General features: G+C 40.0%; 1 protein-coding gene across 1 annotated transcript in view; it reads right to left on the minus strand.

Moving 5' to 3' along the window:
- LOC126260540 (nascent polypeptide-associated complex subunit alpha, muscle-specific form-like) overlaps nt 1–20,824 on the minus strand; it is a 468,909-nt gene that overhangs the window by 12,539 nt on the left and 435,546 nt on the right. Inside the window, exon 6 of the mRNA XM_049957875.1 lies at nt 14,206–14,393. Coding sequence (XP_049813832.1) covers nt 14,206–14,393 — 188 coding nt within the window. The remainder of the gene's footprint in view (nt 1–14,205; nt 14,394–20,824) is intronic.

A 20,824-nucleotide genomic window follows, 5' to 3' on the forward strand; every position in this document is an offset into this window, starting at 1 on the left:
AACAGTTGAACGTGGATTCTGAACCATGCTACTATTCGGCACTTTCCGCACAAGTTACATTGCCAGTGGTATAATAAGAATTGTATGTGGCTCAAAGGTTGAGTGTAAACCTTCACATGGTCGCCGTTTGATCACTAGCATATCACTAACCTACCCTAGTAATCGTACCAGGCCGGCCGGAGTGGCCGTGCGGTTCTAGGCGCTACAGTCTGGAACCGAGCGACCGCTACGGTCGCAGGTTCGAATCCTGCCTCGGGCATGGATGTGTGTGATGTCCTTAGGTTACTTAGGTTTAATTAGTTCTAAGTTCTAGGCGACTGATGGCCTGAGAAGTTAAGTCGCATAGTGCTCAGAGCCATTTTTAATCGTACCAGGAAAGAGAGAACTACAGTCTAACGTGGAATCCGAACATACGTGTCGGTCCTGACGAATCTTCGCATCACTGGGAGGTGAGAGCAAGCTTAAAGGCGTACTGAAATATACCGTGGTCCGGCTGGGATCCGATCCCGCTGTCTTTCCGTTTCCGTTTTACGTACTTTACCGCTAGACCAACATGACCGCTATTTCCTGATGCGAAAGAAGGGATTAATGGCACAAAAATCTAGGACCTTACATCGGTAGTGGGTAGCAGTAACAGCTCGAACGGCAAGAATTCTACGGTAGAAGCAGCCATCAACGAGAAGAAGAGTCGACGGCCATGTAAAATAATAACTTAATTGTTAAAAGTAATGGTATCGCTTGGGTTGGGTTCTGGCTCCAAAATGGACCTTGCCCAGAGGCAGTTATCCTGAGGAGTGGTCCAGCGTCAGCTGTCGGGGGAGGCTTCGGGAGAAGTCGAGCTCAACAGCTAAGTTCACACTAGGACATTTTCAGTGTAAGCGACGTGTTGACAGTCACAATAAGCTGTAGTACGATGATGATGATGTTTGGTTTGTGAGGCGCTCAACTGCGCGGTCATCAGCGCCCGAAGCTGTAGTACGAATACTCTCCGCGAGGAAGTAGAGCTTGCAGTGGCAATTAAAGATCCGAGTAATTAGCGCTCTTTATATTTGATTGGTGTAATTCTGCGCCGGCCGCTGTGGCCGTGCGGTTCTGGCGCTGCAGTCCGGAACCGCGGGACTGCTACGGTCGCAGGTTCGAATCCTGCCTCGGGCATGGGTGTGTGTGATGTCCTTAGGTTAGTTCGGTTTAAGTAGTTCTAAGTTCTAGGGGACTTATGACCTAAGATGTTGAGTCCCATAGTGCTCAGAGCCATTTGAACCATTTTTTTGTAATTCTGCGAGTTTGTTTCAGTAAAATACAGTTTAGTGGCTCCCACCGTGAACTGTTGAACGACTAGTTAGGGAGATCTGACAATGTAAGGGTATAGAGTGGGCTTTATTAGTTTTGGATGATTGAAATATTTCCTAGTGAGAACTATACTGAGATCTAGTGTTAAGTTTGGTATGTTACTGTATTTATGACGAGATGCTAACCTGGATTGTTCCATATTTTCTACCTAGTGTTCCCGTTCAGCAACTCAGAGGTGACTGAGTACTGCTGTAACTGTGTGTATGGTTAGCGCATCCTGAGTGTTAGCTGCCTTATTTGGAGATTAATGCATACTGAGAGGACAGTGTGTTGCCCCGTTAGGATGCTGAACGGATTTGTGGTTGCATTGAGCGATAGTGACTCAAGCGACAATGTTCTTGGTTAAACAGGCACTAGCCAATTTCTGAACGAAGCTATGTATTGGTCGTATAGAGTTAGTTGCTGATAACTTACCAAAGTCTTTCCCTCAAGTATAAACAGAAATATTGGACTCATCCATACAAGCACGTCACAGATATGTCTTTACTTAGATATTTGAACTGATAATTGACTATTAAATTAGGTGAAAAATAGCTGATAAAGATTTGCCAACACCTGAATAGACTTAAATTTTGCTTAAATTGTATAATTTCGGGGCCCAAAGTCGTGGTGGCACGTAGGATTTTAGTCTGTACTTTGTTGAGAATATTAAGTCGCTATATCGAGGAATGGAGATATGCTGGCACTCGTTCAGTACCTTCGGCTTCTGATGTACTGGAAAAGTTAAAATAAAGCCCTGCAACGTGAAAAAAGGAGTTCCCGACTATTATTTGCAGGTAATTAGTTAACCTCACAACAATTAGAGTTCTTGCAGGAAAAGGTTATTGAAATTAATTCAAAGAGACAAACTTAAAAGCATTTCATACTTAAATGAAATTAGCTATAGAAGGAAAAGTTACAAATACGGATGATTGAGATCTAATGAAATGCTTTACAGAAATTTTTGAGAAAATAGGTACTGAAAAGGAAATAAAATAAAATATTTATTTTACCTTAAAACAAAGCAGAGACAAACAGTGTCGACTAAAATTGCATCGCTGGCATTGGAGTGACTTATGTCTCTGCTTTATAATTGTCGCTATATGCGCAATTTTATGAGCAACTTGGCACTTAAAGGTTAAAATCTATTGTAAGTAAAGAAAAGGTCTGCTGAGAATTAATTAACAGTGTATGACAGGTGGTTATCGGATTTGAAGTTAATTGTACATTTTATTGACTGCTTGATGTACGTTTGTTACACGAAGGTGAACTATGTACTGAAGGATAAACTGTGCATGTAGATGCAGCTTCTTATTACAACTGTTGTTCCAAAAATCAATGTTAATGAGATTCTTACTTATAATCAATTATTTCCTTGAGATAAATCAGTCTTGATAGGCAAGCACAGATATTATTCAAGAGAAATGTCCGCCCCGGTAGCTGAGTGGTCAGCGTGACAGACTGTCAATCCTAAGGGCCCGGATTCGATTCCCGGCTGGGTCGAAAATTTTCTACGCCCAGGGACTGGGTGTTGTGTTGTCCTAATCATCATCATTTCATCCCCATCGACGCGCAGGTCGCCGAAGTGGCGTCAAATCGAAAGACCTGCACCAAGCGAACGGTCTACCCGACGGGAGGCCCTAGCCACACGACATTTCCATTCAAGAGAAATAATTTCGAGTAATACTAAAGGCTGATACGTAGACAATAGACCATCCTTTATGGTATTACAAATACATAGAGTACCTGTCAGCTGGTACTGCTGTATAGAATATGCATGTGAAGGCATAACAGTTTTATATATCTAAGTGAAATAATTAACTGCAGCGATTGTTATCTGATCTTCATTCAAATTCCAACACATACTTGCAACTAATTTACGATACCTGGTATTCATGACAGTAGGAAGGTCGGATGCGATTGGGCAAACAGTTGCTTGTACGAAACTCAAGTTAAAATAATAATAGACTTAAGCTGGAACGGAGGAACACCAGATACATACATAGGGCATAAGCCATTTTCATTTTACGAAGGAACGTTTCCTTAAACACAGGCTCACGCTTTTTGTTGTGAAGCACCGTTCGCTATTAAAAATCACCTTTCTTACATACACTGCAAGAGATGTTGACCACTACCACGACCCCGTTCTCGCAACACAGGGGAAGTAGGCGTAATCCTGAAGTGAGTGTGCATACAATGGTGACTATAAGATGCCTAATGCGAAGGTGTTTTTACGTCACTGTGCATTCTACTCGACTGCAGACACACTCAATAAGGTATCTGAATGTCTGTGGAGGAACTGGCAACTCATTCTCCCTCAAGAGCCAAAATCAGAAAAGACACTGATGTTGGACGCTGGGGTCTGGAGCGAAGTCAGTGCTCTGACTTGTCACAAAGGTATTTCTTTGGGGTCAAGTCGGGGGTCCTGGTAGGTCAGTCCATTTCATGACTGATTATCTACAAGCTGTTGCCTCACAGATGCTACTTTAAGGCAGGGTGCACTGTCACGGTGATATAAACAATCATCTTAAACGCAATAAGGGGATAACATTCTAAACACGAAAAACACCCCATAGCGTAACACCACCTCCTTCGTACTTCACTGTTAGCACTACTTTGATGGCACGCACTACTTTGATGGCACGCAACATTCTCCAGGCATTCGCCAAACACAAACCTTTCCGTCTGATAAGAGTATGGAGTATTCGTCACTCTAAATAACTCTTTTCAGTAATATGTTGCCCAGTGGCGTCTTTACACCACCTCAAGTGTCGCTTAGGATTAGCTACAGAAACGTCAGCTTATGAGGAGCAGCTTGACCACTGTACCCCATTATTTTTAACTCCCTGCGCACAGTCATTGTGCTTGCTGGTAGGACTTCGTGTGGTATCGTCGGAGGAATGGTGTGTCAAAGCAAGGTCGGCAACTCGCTACGAATACGATAGTCACTGCATGCCGTACCGACTAATGAGAAATTCCGGCGTAGAAGTGCCTCCTGGAACTACGCTACGCCACCACTCTAGATGGTCTACTTATGGCTGAGCAGAGGAACGATCAGCCCAGTTATCATTCACCGATCAAGACGACAGCATCGCCTTAGATTGGGCGCCAGAGTATTACATGTCTTTGGCAGAACTTAATGAGAATAGTATGTAAGTTATACTTGAAGTGAAGAGTCTTGCAAATTTCTCTGTATCAATTGATACTTTAATACTCAGAGACAGTTGTAAATAATCGGAACGTTCCTGTGGAAACGGATTCTACAAATTTACGTAACTTTCGGGTCAATACTGTAATAAAATGAACTAATATATTATGTGTTATAGTGCCACTCACTCCCCCTCCCCCCCTCGCAAGAGTAAACCAAAGAACCCATCGTTGTACCGGCGACTTTATTTTCGTTCAACACAACACTTTGGATCTCATGAGTGATTCTTTCCACTGATTTCATGCGATTTTTTACAACCACCTTCTACAATATTCGATGGTCCCTGTACGTCAGTATTTGAGGTCAGCCTTGTCTGAAGTTTTTCCTTCGTGTTTGCACTTCACAATCACCAGTAGTCGATTAGTTCACTTTAGCAGGGTTGAAATGTCTCTGATGGATTTGACACTTAGGTGACATCCAGTGACTAGTCACGTTAGAAGTCAATGAGCTCTCCTGCCCGAACCATTGCGATGTTTCTGCTTCCCTGCGGACAACACAGTACTCCCCGCCACTTTTTATAATGGCAGATACTCCTCTCGTGAAGTCCGCTGGACAATCCCACATTACGTAGGGTTGGCAGATACCTTTGATCAGATCGTGTTCCAACATATATGCTGCCTGAGTTATTGGAACGCATCGCCCTGGACATAGCAGTTCACGTGTTACCAATGTAATGGATGCCCCAGCCCGTACCACACATTAGGTTACAGGCCTTAACAAAACTTAGGGAAATTGCTGGATCACTCGTTTGGGAAACACAAAATGGCCTCCACACTCACAAGGCTTAAGACCATTGGAGTTTGATCTGTGGAGAAAATAGTAACAAGAGGTTTACGAGGAAAGACTGATGACATCCGAAGGCAATAAATACTCTTTAACACAGGCCTATGCTGCTGGAAATGTATTATTGTTTGTCTGGAATCGCTTTATAGCATGTATAAATATTCATTGTCTACATTTTTAGTGCTCAATACGACAGTCACAGGAATGAACATGTGAACTGTGCCTCAATTACAAGTTTTCAGTAGGTCAGACTTTTGTTGGAGACCTGCGGACAGCTGGACTGTGATTCGTGACGCTATTAGCTTGTTAATATTAGTTTCTATTGTTCTGAGGTGTCCAACCGGCTCCAGTCGTCAATGTAACGCGATATTTCGACAGCCTACCGTGGCGTCATCTTCAAGCGATACCTGTAGAATGACCGTCTTCGTTACTTTTCGCCTCCTTTATGCTACAATATCTCCCCACCCCTTTGCACTACCCGGTTGCACGATGCGTCGGCTGGAATGGTCGGGGAACGGCATCGCCAAAGATGGAGAGGAATGACTCTTGGCCGACCTATGGTTTTAGTTAGCTGAGCGCTGGGTCTCAAGCTTTGCCTAGGGTGTAGCCACTGTCTCTGTTGATCAGCCTGTCAGCCATTAGAATTTCAGTAGTCTCCTTCAAGTTCCACAAAAGTCATTGAAGTTCTCTTCGACGTCTCTTTTTAATTCCACAGAAAAATGTATGCAGCCCGAGTAATAAAAGTTCTTGTCATAATTAGGCAGTTATAAACGTGGCTATTACTTTCATATATCATCAAAATTCGCCACATTATATCTATAATGTAGCATAATACCACAACTGCTTTTTTAATTATACCATAATCATCATTAATTTATAGATAACATTACATACTGTTTTTGTTGAAACCTAATACCTTAATACTTCTTCATTGAAGATGAATAATCTTTTCTCTTTATCCAAGCGAAAACTAAGTAAAGTGAACTACACAAGATACCTGAAAAAAGACTAAAGCATGAAGAAAAGTTTCGCTAGTACCTACCTATAAAAATATAGATATGTGAACAAAATACACTATAAATGTAATTTTTCCACAAAAACGAAAATGTATGTAATAGCACCAAAAATGCGGTAAATTGCTGTTTTACTACCATGTCTAGGGCTGCAGGGGCAAAAATAAAAGTTTTAAATTCTGAAAGAAAAATAAATAGAATTAAAGACAAGTATACAATCATAGCCTGATGTAAAGAAAAAAACACAGTTCCTTAAAATTGTTGGGAAAGATTTTATAACACAATATTAAAAATAAAGAAAGAGAAGTTTATAAATTAAAAATTAGTAGAATTTTTGTCATTTCATAAAAAATTATAATGTAGAAGTAAAAAATTAAAAATACGATTCATGAACTATACGAATAAATTAAGAGGTAAGAATGAGAGAAATATTTTACAATATATTAGAAAAAGAGCATTGTACATTAAAAACTGGGATGAACTTTTATCATAACATAAGAAACAATATTCAGTGAAGACACTAATCACAGAATGAATATAAAAATCATCTCTATCAGATTGACTAAATTTAGTAGAATATAGGATTCTTATTGATGGAAAAGTAATTTCCCTAGAAGAATCAGGAACAACTATTAGAAAGTGAAATTAATCCTAAATTTTGGGTGAACTGAAGTCAGTAATGGGAACTCATCATAATTTGTCTTTAGAGCCTGAAATATCATGATATGTACATTTCACTTTCAAGTAATGTTATCCTACAGGTGTTTATGTATTTTCTTTAAAATTGTTTCTTAATAATGTGCCAGTGCAAGACCTATAGTACTGAGCGCCAAGTAATTTCAATCATACAGGCATTAAGGATCAAACTAAAGCTATACCATGGTTCAAGTTATAAACAGATTCCATGTGCAATGCATTGTTACTCTGTTGTGACATTACTATCAGTGCAAAGGAGACATACTGTAGAAATAGAACAATGAATATGAGAGAGATAATTCTGTATGATGTGGTTATTCCTGGTCAGCAGTGCAATGTTTGAGTTAGTAGTCACTAACACCAAAAATAAAATTGTAGATTCTAGAAATATTAATAACCTCATCTTGACAAACTGAATGAAGGATCCAATCACACAAATCAAAATAGAGCTAATAAGAAAAGTCCAATCTATCAGAATAGGGGGCAAATAAAATTGTAAAACCATTGAAACTTGAAGCAGCTATAAGCAGATCTTAGAATTTTTCTGTTCAAATTGCATCAAACATCAGCAATTGTTTGAAGGAGATCATTCCTCAGACTGCGTTAAATATTTAGTAATGAAACATAACTTACATAGAAAGGAGATGTGGTACAGAATACACTAGCATCATGCTATTAGTATCAACAATCTCAAAAATATGTGAGAAATTAATGTACAAGGCATCAGCTAATAATCGTAGTGGTCAAAACAGATTAATCCATTGTTTTCATGAAACTGCTATGGTATTTGAGTTTGACAAGTAAACGAAAAATAGCTTGCAACTTATATAATTTCTTGACAGATGAAACAGCTGTTAATTTAATTCTTTAGCTGACAGTGAGTCATCAAATGTATTGCTTATTTCTAATTAGAGGAATGTTATGTGAAGGAGGCAGTGAGATACTGTAGTTGATGCATATCTATTCTTCATATAGCTTAGAACTTCCAGGTAAGTCCTACAAAAGCCACGAAAAGTATGTAATTTTCCATGATGAAACTATAATTGTCTAAAGATTTGCAGCAAATGGACTTCTGCTTGGATACACTAAAACACAACAAAATCCATACTTTGATCACCATTCTATTAATACTACATCTACAGTCATTAATTATATAACTGACTAAGGCTCAGAATCTGACTACATTTGGCATACGAATGTCTACAAATAGTACCTGTGTTCTGATTGGTGTGTGTTACTTCCCATAAAATCATTTTTGATATACCTAAGTGTTTCATTCTGCAGTGATTGCACTCAGAGAGGGAGCTTTTAGCACATAAGTGACCTAGAATACTTCATAGTATACTTATGGCATTGTGTAAATCTCTGTTCAAAGAGCATGGATCCTAAAAAGAAGGCACAGTACTTTAATTCATTTTCTTCTTAATATTTTTGAATGTCATTCAAAAACCTGCACTCTCTCTACAGAAACCACTTTTCCTTGAATATCATTTTATTTATAGTCATATTCTTAATTATAATAGCAACATGTCATACACTGCCCACCTATATTTTGCTTTACAGTATAACTTCTTAAATCTTCTTTTTGATCAGTAGAATTGTAATTCAGTAGCCCATGAACCATTATGAAGTTAAATAAAAGACGCAAAATTATGAAGACATGGGTTACTTTCTTAGAAAGTTGCAGTTATATAACTTTTGTGTTTCTAAATAATTTCAGGCAAACTACGTGGTATCTTTCATTAAAGACCAAGGGTGTTCTGTTAGCTTTTTTGACAAATTAATAATATTGTAATACAGTAACTGATAATTAAAGTTTGAGATGTTACAGAGAGTTCTATCACAAATAATGTGTCACTTACAGTGTAAAAGCTCGAAAAATAATCAACCTATAACATCTCTAACAACAGAACTCTTTCAATCTCATGCAAATGCATTATTGAACGTTTTAGTTAGTCCATGACTGAAGTGCTATGTAGTGATCCTTTTGAATCAAAAAATGACAACATATTTTATTTATCAAATTTCCCTCATGTATGTCCTGTCTTTATGAATAGATTATTCACTTTTTAATCTCAACACGTGCGTTTTGCTTCCATTATACTCATATTCAGTTGCCGTTTTTCATGACCATATTTCTTTTTTATTATTTGACTTCGGTGTTCATACCTTTTTAATTAAACTTTGCATCTGATGTCTACAATTTTTGTAAACACATACAGAGTGGATAGCACCTAGTCACAGATCATAATAACACATCAAAGTACCTGGTAACAAATTCAGATCTTTATGGCTATTGACAGAAAAATGTAAGGGATAGTAAAAAATCCTTACCCAATCTTAATTGAAATTGCTGTAAAATCTTATAATTAACTCCATGAAGGCGTCTGGAAGGTAGAGATAAACCAACACGTTTATACAGATCTGTTCCTTATATACTACAAACGGCTGAGCTTGATCTATTTCTGATTTGGTGCTCCACTCCAGACTGTTTGTGTAGCACCTGAACGATCATTTTACTGTCCTACTATTTCACACGTCAATATTCAAAGACTATCGATCTCTTTAATGAATTTTTCACACTCTAGTTAGCAGCAGATTGAGGACAGTGTTATTTCAGCAAAGGCACACAGTTGTCTGTCTAAATCCAGTAATTTTATAAAATTTTCTAAATCTTTTCACGTGACATCAGAATTTACCGCTGATTCTTCTACTATAAAATTAATCCAGAATGATTATCGTTGATTTGCTGAGACATAAATGCGATGCAAATTTGTTGAATGGAACCAACACGCTGCTACAGTATTCTCACCACGAGCTGGAGCACTGGGTGAAGGGAATACCCAGTAGCCTTGTGGAGATTTATAGCAGTAATAAAGAATAAACAAATTTTCCTCGGCTTTGTATAATAAAGATTAGGGTAACCCCAAGGCAAATACGGCTCTGCAGCTAATGGCTCGTGTGTGTTCGCCGGTGCGAGAACTGAAAGCTACAGTGTACCATCATGTAGGTACTAACTAGCCAACAGCGACAAAGCGTTTTACAAAATGAGAGTGGGCGTGATGTAAATAATGTCTACCCAAGTTTGGATGGAATGAAGAGATTTGATTGCAGAACGGTGAATGAAGAATAAGATCTAAAATTGAACTGAAAATGATTACGAAATTTTGGGAGACTTAGCACTTGAAGATCCACAGTATACATTCCGAGGTTGAATCTAAAAAAAAAAAAAAAAAGTAGAAAGAATCTTCAAATTTATCGTTTCTGAGAAAGGGACTTTAATAACCTGTAACTGTGTGGAAGATCGTTTTATCTTCCGTCATGTCTGAGCGACGTCACGTTACAGAAGCAACTTTTGTGCGATCCATGATTAATTCAAGCAATAATGAACATGCACCTACTCAAACTAGAGCCTGTCATTCGCTCTTCAGTTTTCAAGGTACACAATGGTGCGATGACACACATGAGTTAATTATCGTTAATCTGTAGCGGACGCGAGGGACTACCGTTTTTATTCCCTATGGTGAAATGAAAATGAAACGATGGTATAACATTGTTGATCGGGAAAACGCCATTTGGGATTGCTGGACGTCTGGTGCAGAGCTTTCTGTTTGGCACCATTTCGGCGACCTACGTCTTTGCGAATAAGAGGAAATGAAATTATTAGGGCAACACATACGTGTAGTTCCCAAGAGAATAAAATCTCTGATTCCTTTGGGAACTGGTCCCAGCATCCCCCTGTCTAGAAACTGTGACGCTAACCACATTTGTTCTCCTAGATCTTCAGGGGTTTGTCTCTGACACCCATACTACCCCCAAAATCAATTTAATCTCCAAACAAAAACAATAATTAATGCCAGAGCCACTGTCACCCTAAAGATAACTAGCATGGAATTTTGCCACCACTTTACGCTCCGGCGGCGAACAAAAACGAAACACGCCTCCAATCGTCCTGTAAAAAAAGAGGGAGAAGGGATAGGGGACAATTTTTTTCCGGTGGTATCAGGAGTGGGCAGCCGGTGTGGTGTCCAGATCGTCATCTCGTTCATCGAGGGGTAAACACTCTATGGTTACTGACGAGGTCTCACACCAGTCCATCCTATGCTGCGAACACTTCCTGAAATCGTAACAAATGTTTCTCCTCATGTTTAGATCGAGCGAGATGGCGCAGTGGTCAGCAAACTGCGCTCTCATTCGGAGTACGATGGTTCTAATCCCCATCCGGTCTTCTGTGTTTTGCTTAAGGCAAATGCAGGTATGATCCATTCAAAAAGATCTGGCCGATTTCCTTCCCCAAACTTCAATAATCCGAGCTTGTGCTCCGTCTCTTTTGACTTCGTTGTCGAGGAATCTTTAAATTCTAATGCCACTTCCTTCCTGTGTTTAGGGTTTTCCATATCTTCATTCCATTGTAGATTCTGCAGAGAGTCTCTGCATTTATTAGCTCATCACTCCGCAAAATTTTCAGCATCCTTCGCCTCTTCTTTTCCCGTTTCGCCCAAGTCCATGCTTCCTCAATTTATAATTTCGTCTTCAGCTGTTGCTACTAAGGATAAACTGCTCTTCTGTAACTGCACACAGGATTATATTGCTCTGGTTACCAATGAGCTTCTCTTGAGGCCAGTTTTCAATGATGTATAGTGACATGGAATGTTAAGTGGGGTACCTGGTTCTTTAGTCCGTGAAACCAGAAGTAAAATAAAAAGTAAATCTAGTCACTAAACTGTTTTAAGATACATGGAGGGAATGTTAAGTGGAGTACCTGGTTCTTCGGTCCATGAAATCCATGAAATCAGAAGTAAAACAGAAACCAAATCTCGTCACTAATCTACTGTTTTAAGATGCATGGAGGAATATTAATCATCTATTTGACCCACCATTTCCAAATGATTGTAAAGATTCCAGTCTTATTTTAACCATTACAACGCTGATATGCAAAACAAAATAATTTATAACCAGAGAATTTAATATGAGATTTTACGCGCCGTATAAAAGATTGATCCATGCACCAAGTACGCTAATTCTCAAATATAATGTAGGATGGAATTCAACTAACGGGCTGAAAAGGCTACGAGCGGCTTGGTTTTTGGGGTGTCAGCTGTCACTCAAGCGCAATATTAAGGTAATAGGCATGTGATGATTACACGAAAGAAAAGTAAAAAGGCGTTCTAGAATAATGTAAATGTGTGCGGTGTAAAATGCCTGCCTGCGCTGTTTATCGGAAGAAGGGCCGATTACTGTTACGCACAAATGTGAATGTCGGCTGTTAGAAAAGTCGGGAAACAGTAGGAAACGTTTTTGAAATATCTGTAAAAAGACGTCCTTGGCGCAACTGGATACCACTAGAAACATTTTGCATCTTTTCCCTCCGTTGAGTTGCACGTTATTTAGCTAAAACTCTAGAAGAATGTCGGGCAACAGAGTGAGCCGTATAGCAACAATCGCTAATTTGGAACTGCACTCGAAGAGAATTCAACTTCGAATGCAAACGAATGGTGTGCTTGATGTCATCTAACATAATGCAAAACCTGAAGTATTGTTAACTTCTTATTAATAGTGTGATAAGTGTTTACTCAGCATTTGTAAAAAATGCTATGTTTACTTCTTCAAGTAAAGTCTTACTCTTTTATCCAATTTCTCGTGTTTGATTATAACGTCCATTTTTATTGCTAAATTTTAGTGTCCAAAAGAAAAAGACAGACATATTAACAGGTAAAATCAATAAAATATATTAACTTTTGGTAAAGACAATGATTACTAAAACAGGTTTTACACAGTTTAGGTACAGGGTGGCAATTACTGAGCTATATGAAATAAAAACGTAAGTTCTGAACGGTTTGCATTAGGACGCACAAACTGCACGGTTGGCCGCGGGAGATGATGGGAATTAGTATGCGCATGCACATTGGTTTAGCGACGAAGGCCACTTTCATTTGGATGGGTTCGTCAATAAGCAAAATTGGGACATTTGGGGGACTGAGAATCTGCATGTCGAGATCGAGAAGTCTCTTCACCCTCTTCGGGTGACTGAGTGGTGTGCAGTGTCCAGTCACGGATATTCCTTGATGGCAAGGTGATTACCGAACGGTACGTGAAGGGCCGACCTATGTGGCCGAGCGGTTCTAGGCGCTTCAGTCCGGAGCCACGCGGCTGCTACGGTCGTAGGTTCGAATCCTGCCTCGGGCATGGATGTTTGTGGTGTCCTTAGGTTAGTTAGGTTTACATAGTTCTAAGTCTAGGAGACATGACCTGAGATGTTAAGCCCCTTAGTGCTTAGAGCCATTTGAATCATTTGGTACGTGAAGGTTTTGGAAGATAATTTAATCCCTATTATCCAAAGTGATGCTGATTACGATAACATGAGGTTCATGCAAGAAGAAGCTCAACCTCATCAAAGCAGGAGAGTTTTTCATGTCCTGGAGGAGCACTTTGGGGACCGCATACTGACTATGGGGTATGTAGAGGCCAGTGGCATGGGCCTCGACAGACCTCTATTTTCTCCGGATCTGAAAACATACAACTCCTTTTAGTTGGGCTCTATGAAAGACAAGGTGCACAGCAATAACCCCAAAACCATAGCTGAGCTGAAAACTGCCATTTAGGAGGTCATCGACAGCAACGTAGTTCCGACACTTCAGCGGGTCACGCAAAATTTCGCTATTCGTCACCGTCAATGATGGCAGGCATATCGAACATGTCCTTACATAAATCCGAATATCTGTCGTGACGTTTAAATGTTGAATAAAGCGTGTGCACGCCGTAATTTGTTACTAATTTTCGTTTTTTTCATATACTCAATAATTGTCACCCTGTACCATATTGCGAAAGTTTTTGACAGAAAATGTAGAAAATATACTGCACTCGCTCTAACATAATTTTGTATTGGGCGAATGAAAGTCAGAATTTTGTTTTTTCGCCACACTGATGTAATTTCAGTTTCATTTACTGGATGAAAATAGGTCATAGTCTGACCGTTTCTCTTCAGTTTACAGCTCGAACCTACAAAAAAACTGTAAGCATCTGAGATTAGTGGAAATATTGTGTGTTTTCTCCATATCGACACTTCAGAGAACAATGTTTAGAAAATTGTCAACTCTAGAAATAAATGAAGAGAGACTGGCGCCAGCACGTTAGGCGGACACTTAAGCACGGTGATGGGAGGGAGCACCGTCTCACCTGGAAGCCGCGGAAGCCACTCTGGATGGTGGAGGCGGCGTCGTCCATCTCCTTCTTCAGCGTGTCCCACACCTCGCCGTCCTCCTCCAGCACTTCTGCAGACCGCGTCGCGGCGCTGGCTGCAGCCGAGGCCACCTTCGGCATTGCGCTGTCTAGCGACATGCCCATCGTGCCGGCCGCAATTGTACCTGGAAATACAAGGTGAATCAAAAAGAATCATCCGATTTTTTAAAAAAAATCGTAACTATATTGTCATTTGAGATATGCACGTGAAGAACGTACTGTTGGAAAGAGCAAAGTCTTGAGTTTTACCTGGTTTCCTCTAGGGAGCAGCAGTGTGCACCCACTTCAGTTCTAGTAAAAATAGTGTCGGGACAACAGAAAGCGTTTTGAGTTCTACGTTTTTCGCAGAGCAGGTCGGTAACAACAGTTCAGCGTGACTTTCGTACTAGGTGTGGTGTGGATCCTCCTGCAGCATTAGACGGTGTCATGAACAATTCCAAGAAACAGGTTGTTTGTGTAAAGGCAAATCGCTGGGCCGTCCCCGAATGTCTGACACAGATATCGAACGCATCTGCCATAGTATCACACGGTGTCCGCAGAAATCCGTCCACAGTGCAGCTCGACAGCTCAACATGCCCCTGATGTCCGTCTGGCGTGTATTGCGTCGATACTTACACATGAAACCATACAAAATTCAGCTAGAGCAAGCTCTTCGTGAAGGTGACAAACAACAACGTGTGGAGTTCTGAAATTTTGTTCTTGGCAAGATGGAGGGGGAAAATTTCCTTACACGCTTAGTGTTTGGAGACGAGGCAACATTCCATTTAAATGGAAAGGTGAACCGTCATAACGTGAGAATATGGGGTACGGAACAACAACGTGAAGTTGTAGAACATGAGAGGGACTCTCCAAAATTTAATGTGTTTTGTGCAGTTTCACTGGAAAGGGTGTATGATCCATTTATCTTAGCCGAGAACACTGTTATAGGAAGCACACATCTCGAAATGCTTGAGAACTTTCTTTTCCCACAGTTGGAGACTGATTCGAACGACTTCATTTACAAACAGGGTGGAGTACCGCCACACTGTCACCTGGAAGAGTAGGAATTTTTCAGTCAAAGGATTACTGAGCGATGGATCGGTCGCACTGTACGAGATGAATCAGCCTTACATTACTGGCCTCCAAGGTCACCGGACCTGTTTGTACGTGATTATTTCTTGTGGGGCTTCATAAGAGGTTCTGTTTATGTACCTCTGTTACCAACAACAACGAATCAAGTGAGACATCGCACAACAGCATCTGTGGAAGCTTTAACTGAAGACATGCTCGCTGCAGTGTGGGAACAGTTTGAATACTGCATAGACATATGCCGTGCATTTCAAGGGGGGCATACTGAACACCTATGAAAAGGTACGAAAAAAGCTTTTTGAGTTTCCCGATCACCAAAAAATGAAATTCACTGTATAGGTTTATTAGTTTAAGAAATATATACGTGCCAAATCATATATAGATGGTATCTGTTCTTTCGGACATTATCTTCATATATATAAAACAAAGTTTTAAAATTTCGTCTTAAACCGGCAGTTAAGATTTTCCAATACTGAAGCTCGCTTCGTCGTCTTGTGGTCATCTTAGTTATCAAGCCTTCTGCAGCGAGGCGGCCTTGTGGCAGTATATCGAATCAGTGTGAAACACGAACCATAGTTGGAGAAGCAGACGTCAAATGTAAATATTGCAACAAGCTCTGTCATCATTCACAGCTGCCGTGACTGCACCAGCACCTCAGTGAATGTCAGATATGTCCACAATATGTTAAACGCATGGTTTCCTCGCAACCTAACTCAAAAAGGGAAAAGAGGCAGTCGCAAACAGAAGTGTAAAGGAGTAACGTTGAGCCTGCGCCTTCTACACCAGCGAGCACGTCGTGATCTGCAGAGGAATCCAAGCTGACTGATATATCGTTGTTTAAACCATCGTCTGTCGTTCCATCTGTAAATGTCATAGACGAAGAAGTTGACGAAAGTATTGCCTGAGCAACGTAGGCAACAGTTGTGCCGCTTTCACTAATATAATCCAAATACTGGCGACATTCCTCCCGGAAGGAACAATCTAATTGTGAGATATCTATGCTTGATACACTTGAATGAGGCCTTTCAGACGTTGGCTACCGACACGTGCAGGCAGAAAATTCAGAAGTCACATTCGTTCCCATTAACTGGGGATGGCACAGTCCGCTTAGTTATAACCACTTCAAATCCAGTATTGCACAGCTCTTGCACATGTCTCTATTGAGCTAGTGGTGAGGACCGTGCACAAAGCAACCTTCGTGAACTTCCGCCTCCAGGATTTTAAATGTACCACCAACATCAGCTGCGTGAGAAAGCAAATGATACGCGCATGGCTGGATTCAAACAAAAGTTCGAAACAGGTTAGCTCCAATGTCTATTCATATTCTGACGAAATGCCAGTATCTTTTGTTTATACAATTATGGATTCTTGTCCGAATGTTAAACTGTTGTCCGGATTAAAGTAAACAAACCATTTAAATAATAGTTTTCTATTTGCGACAGCTACTTCACAAAACTGGAAAATCTGAGTTTAAAATATAGAACATAAATTTCACGAATTATTTCTTGTTTACGATATTACATTTTCTCCAGTTTGTACAGTTGTTCCATTTAAACCCTTTACTAAACGATTTTACTCTTTTTTTTTTTTAACGATCTTACTGAATCGTTTTAAACCATCGGCGCATCTCTAGCGCGAGCAAATAGCAGTAACTGATCGCTGATCGCTCGTAATTCCTAAACAGTCTGATGAAACTCATGCAAACAGTCAGTCATGTGCGGCCGTATGATTAATGGCTGCGAGACTTTAGTTATTAAGCGTGGTTGCACTGTTTTGGTTCATTTCACTACGCTCACGTGCAGTAAGGACTTAAAAAGTGAAGTTTAAGGCGGCGTTTTCACTTATATTAACAAGGGATACGAAGTTAAAAGCATTGATGCTCTAAGATTTTGCAGTGAGCAGCATTTTGAAAGTGGTATTGTGGAAGTATAAATTCATGGGAAGATCATAGTAATATCTACAATACACTTTGCACCAGCAGCTGACTTTGATTTATTTGTGAAATAATTATTCGCGTTATTAAAATCTCTAATTTCTGAACTGAATGATGTAATATTAAGTGGACATTGTGATATAAAATTTTAGGGCGTATCTATTCTACTGCTGTATTTAAGACCACTGTCATTTCATATAATCTGTCTCCCCCTCACACAATTTGCAGCAACAGTTATGAAAACCAGCCGTGCTGCCACTGACAGTCACATCTAGATTGAGAAGCCATTGTCTAAGGCGTCAGCGATTTATCCCCCGTATGTGAGGATCTGTACAAACAAAGCAACTCGAATAAGCGTCATGATTCACCTTAAGACTTTAGCACGGGGATGAATGGAACTGTATGGTAAGTGGGGAAAAAAATAAAAAAAAGAAATAGATGACCGACGAGCGTTGACACCAACACATTATTAATTTTTTATTACGTGTAATTTTAAGCACACAAACTCTATAACCCACTTTCAACTCGTATAATTCATACAGGTTACGGATATTACCTGGGATTCCCACGCTTGTGTGTCTTTTGGAACTATTTAGTCACTTCGCTTTTTCTAACACTAGATAAAGGAAAATACCAAGTCAGAAACTGAACCCGGAAGACCAGGGCCTCCCTGGTATCTGACATTTGTGGGTGATCGCACGATCTGGCTCATGGCAGTCGGCCGAAGCATTGTCTGCGGTGCCAGAGCATACCGCACGACAGGCAGCCTCAGCGCACGCACGCCAGTGGAACGCGCTATTCTGGTTAATTACACCGTCAGGTGTCGATCTAAAGGGTTGAATGAATCAGCAGCCAAAAAATACACACTAGTGCCACCGTTCGAATCCAATCTTCTGCCGTGAAAATTACGCTAGTCCTGGTAGTAAATCAAATGGTTCAAACGTCTCTAAGCACTATGGGACTTACCACCTGAGGTCATCAGTCTCCTTGACTTAGAACTACGAAAACCTAACTAACCTAAGGATATCACACACATCCATGCTCGAGGCAGGATTCGAGCCTGCGATCGTAGCAGCCGCGTAATTCCGGACTAAAGCGCCTAGAAGCGCTCGTCCACAGCGGCCGGAAAGATAGGATATCAACGACTCTTTGTTTCACTATACACTATGCGAGAACGGTACTGTTGGGTATGACATTGGGACTACTAGAAGCAAATACAGCGCAGAAATACATCGACTGTGAGGAAACAACATCTGTAAAACAAGCATTCTGAAATCATCTTCATTAGGAGTCCAAAGAGAAGACGGACTGGTTTTTCAGTAGAATAACAAATCAGTTTGCAGCAAGATACTCGTACTGCAAGGGTAAAAAATTGTTTATCTGCAAATAACATTATAAAAATAAACAAAATATGTGTGTTGGATGAAGCACGGTCAAAATAAATTAATCAAATCAGTACTAGGAAGAATCGCTCAGAATGAAATTAGATGCGCCAATCCGTCGTGTTCAAAAGGAGTTATCTGTAACTGTTATGTCAAGGTAATAACTGCAGAAGATGTTTCTACCACTTTCTGAAAATTAAGCACGCTAAAATGCGTGAGAAAAATAATCAATCAAACATATCTTAAGAGTAGCAAATGGAAATACAAAATTCATTATAAAAATAAGATACACATCCAAATACAGAGAGAGATAATTCAACAGAAAAATATATAAAAATTCAAACATCCAGTTGAAATCAATAAACTGATCTGTATTAGACAAACTACGTCTCTACACAAATGGATGCTCAAGAGTAAACTGCAAGATGAACAGATTAGTGAAAGTGAAAAATCAAAAGTTATGTAATGTTGGTAACACTAATAAGAGGTTGGAAAGTGATAATCAATCAAGATATTTACAATTATATGGAGAGACTGTCAAGTACTGTGACAAAATTAGGCTACTCTTCATTACATATACTTCTATAGATATACTACGGATTAAATTTACGCAAAAATATTGAGATAGCTTTCAGAAAATAAATTACCAACATCGTGTGTCAGAGTGATAAAAAATAACCTGCAAAAAATAGAATGCAAACCAATCTGGAATGTCTGGAATAATGACATTTAGGAGAACTTTGTAGTAGTCAAAGACAAATAAAACTGTGTAAGTAATACAGAAGGAAGAAAGTAAAAATTAGAAGATAAAATGAAAGAATGCAGTGAGCAGTAAAAGGTTGAAGAGTTGATAATGAAGAAACAAAAATTATGTTGGTAAAATCAATACTACCTACAATGGAAAAATAAAAAAAAATTACCTAGCGGAAGAAGAAATTTATCAATAGCGGTTTCTTACTGAGTACTGAAAGTATCATTGTAAATGAGAGCATGCTATAAAAAGTAAATGATCTCTAAGGTGCAAAAACTGTTGAAGAGGCTAAACTCCAATACCAATAGAGAAATATGGGCACTTACAATAGGGAATTAATAAACAATGAATTACCAATGATATTCTTTCCCATTTCACAACAATGAAATATTTTGGTCCCACCAAAATCACAACGGGCCCAGGAAAAAAAGATAGCACGTTGAAAAAATTATGTGCTGCAGTGATTGGTCTCTAGAACTAGCTCTAGGCTGAAAATCCGTTGTATTCAGCGAATTTAGTGTGAAGTAACTACAAACCCTTTCCAACTGAAGCTAACAACAACATGGGAAGAGATTCTATTCAGGTAATGTAGTCAGAGATTTTAGATGCACGGATTATTGAGAATAAGCGAACTCACTTCCTAGCTTCAACTGAAATATAGAGGACAGCCACAAAAAGTTCACTCCTATTCAAGAAATTACGTCGAACGATGTTTTTACTCTGGAAACTGTGGTGTCACTGCCGGACACCACACTTGCTAGGTGGTAGCTTAAATCGGCCGCGGTCCATTAGTACATGTCGGACCCGCGTGTCGCCACTGTGTGATCGCAGACCGAGCACCACCACACGGCAGGTCTCGAGAGACGTACGAGAACTCGCCCCAGTTGTACGACGACGTTGCTAGCGACTATACTGACGAAGCCTTTGCTCTCATTTGCCGAGAGACAGTTAGAATAGCCTTCAGCTAAGTTAATGGCTACGACTTAGCAAGGCGCCAATTGTATCAGTGCATGTATCTTACGAGTCTCATTTGTATAGTCAAGATAGATGTACCAAAGGAAGCATTAAAAGTTAAATATATTCCAAAGCTACGTATTTTCTTTATAGTATTCAATACGTATCCTGTTCCAGACTTGACGCCAGTCGGCGGTGTGTGTACGCGTGCCTTTCGGCTTCCTTCTCAGTGTGGCGTAGCGAGCTTGTTACGCCACAACAGATTGACGACGAGGATTAAAGAATCGTGTTCTTTCTATTTGCTTTGCTCTGAATTATTTGTGTCATGGCTTCGCCACATTCTCCAGATGTACTGTCCGAATTTTATCGCTTGCAGAATCAGCAGACGCAGGCGTTATTGGATGCCCTTGGACAGCTCGTCCAGGGTCAACGTGCGCTGCACCCCGATGCGGCCGCTGCCGCTTCATC

This window comes from Schistocerca nitens, chromosome 5 (assembly GCF_023898315.1).
Source record: "Schistocerca nitens isolate TAMUIC-IGC-003100 chromosome 5, iqSchNite1.1, whole genome shotgun sequence".
NCBI classification, from domain to species: Eukaryota; Metazoa; Arthropoda; class Insecta; order Orthoptera; family Acrididae; genus Schistocerca; species Schistocerca nitens.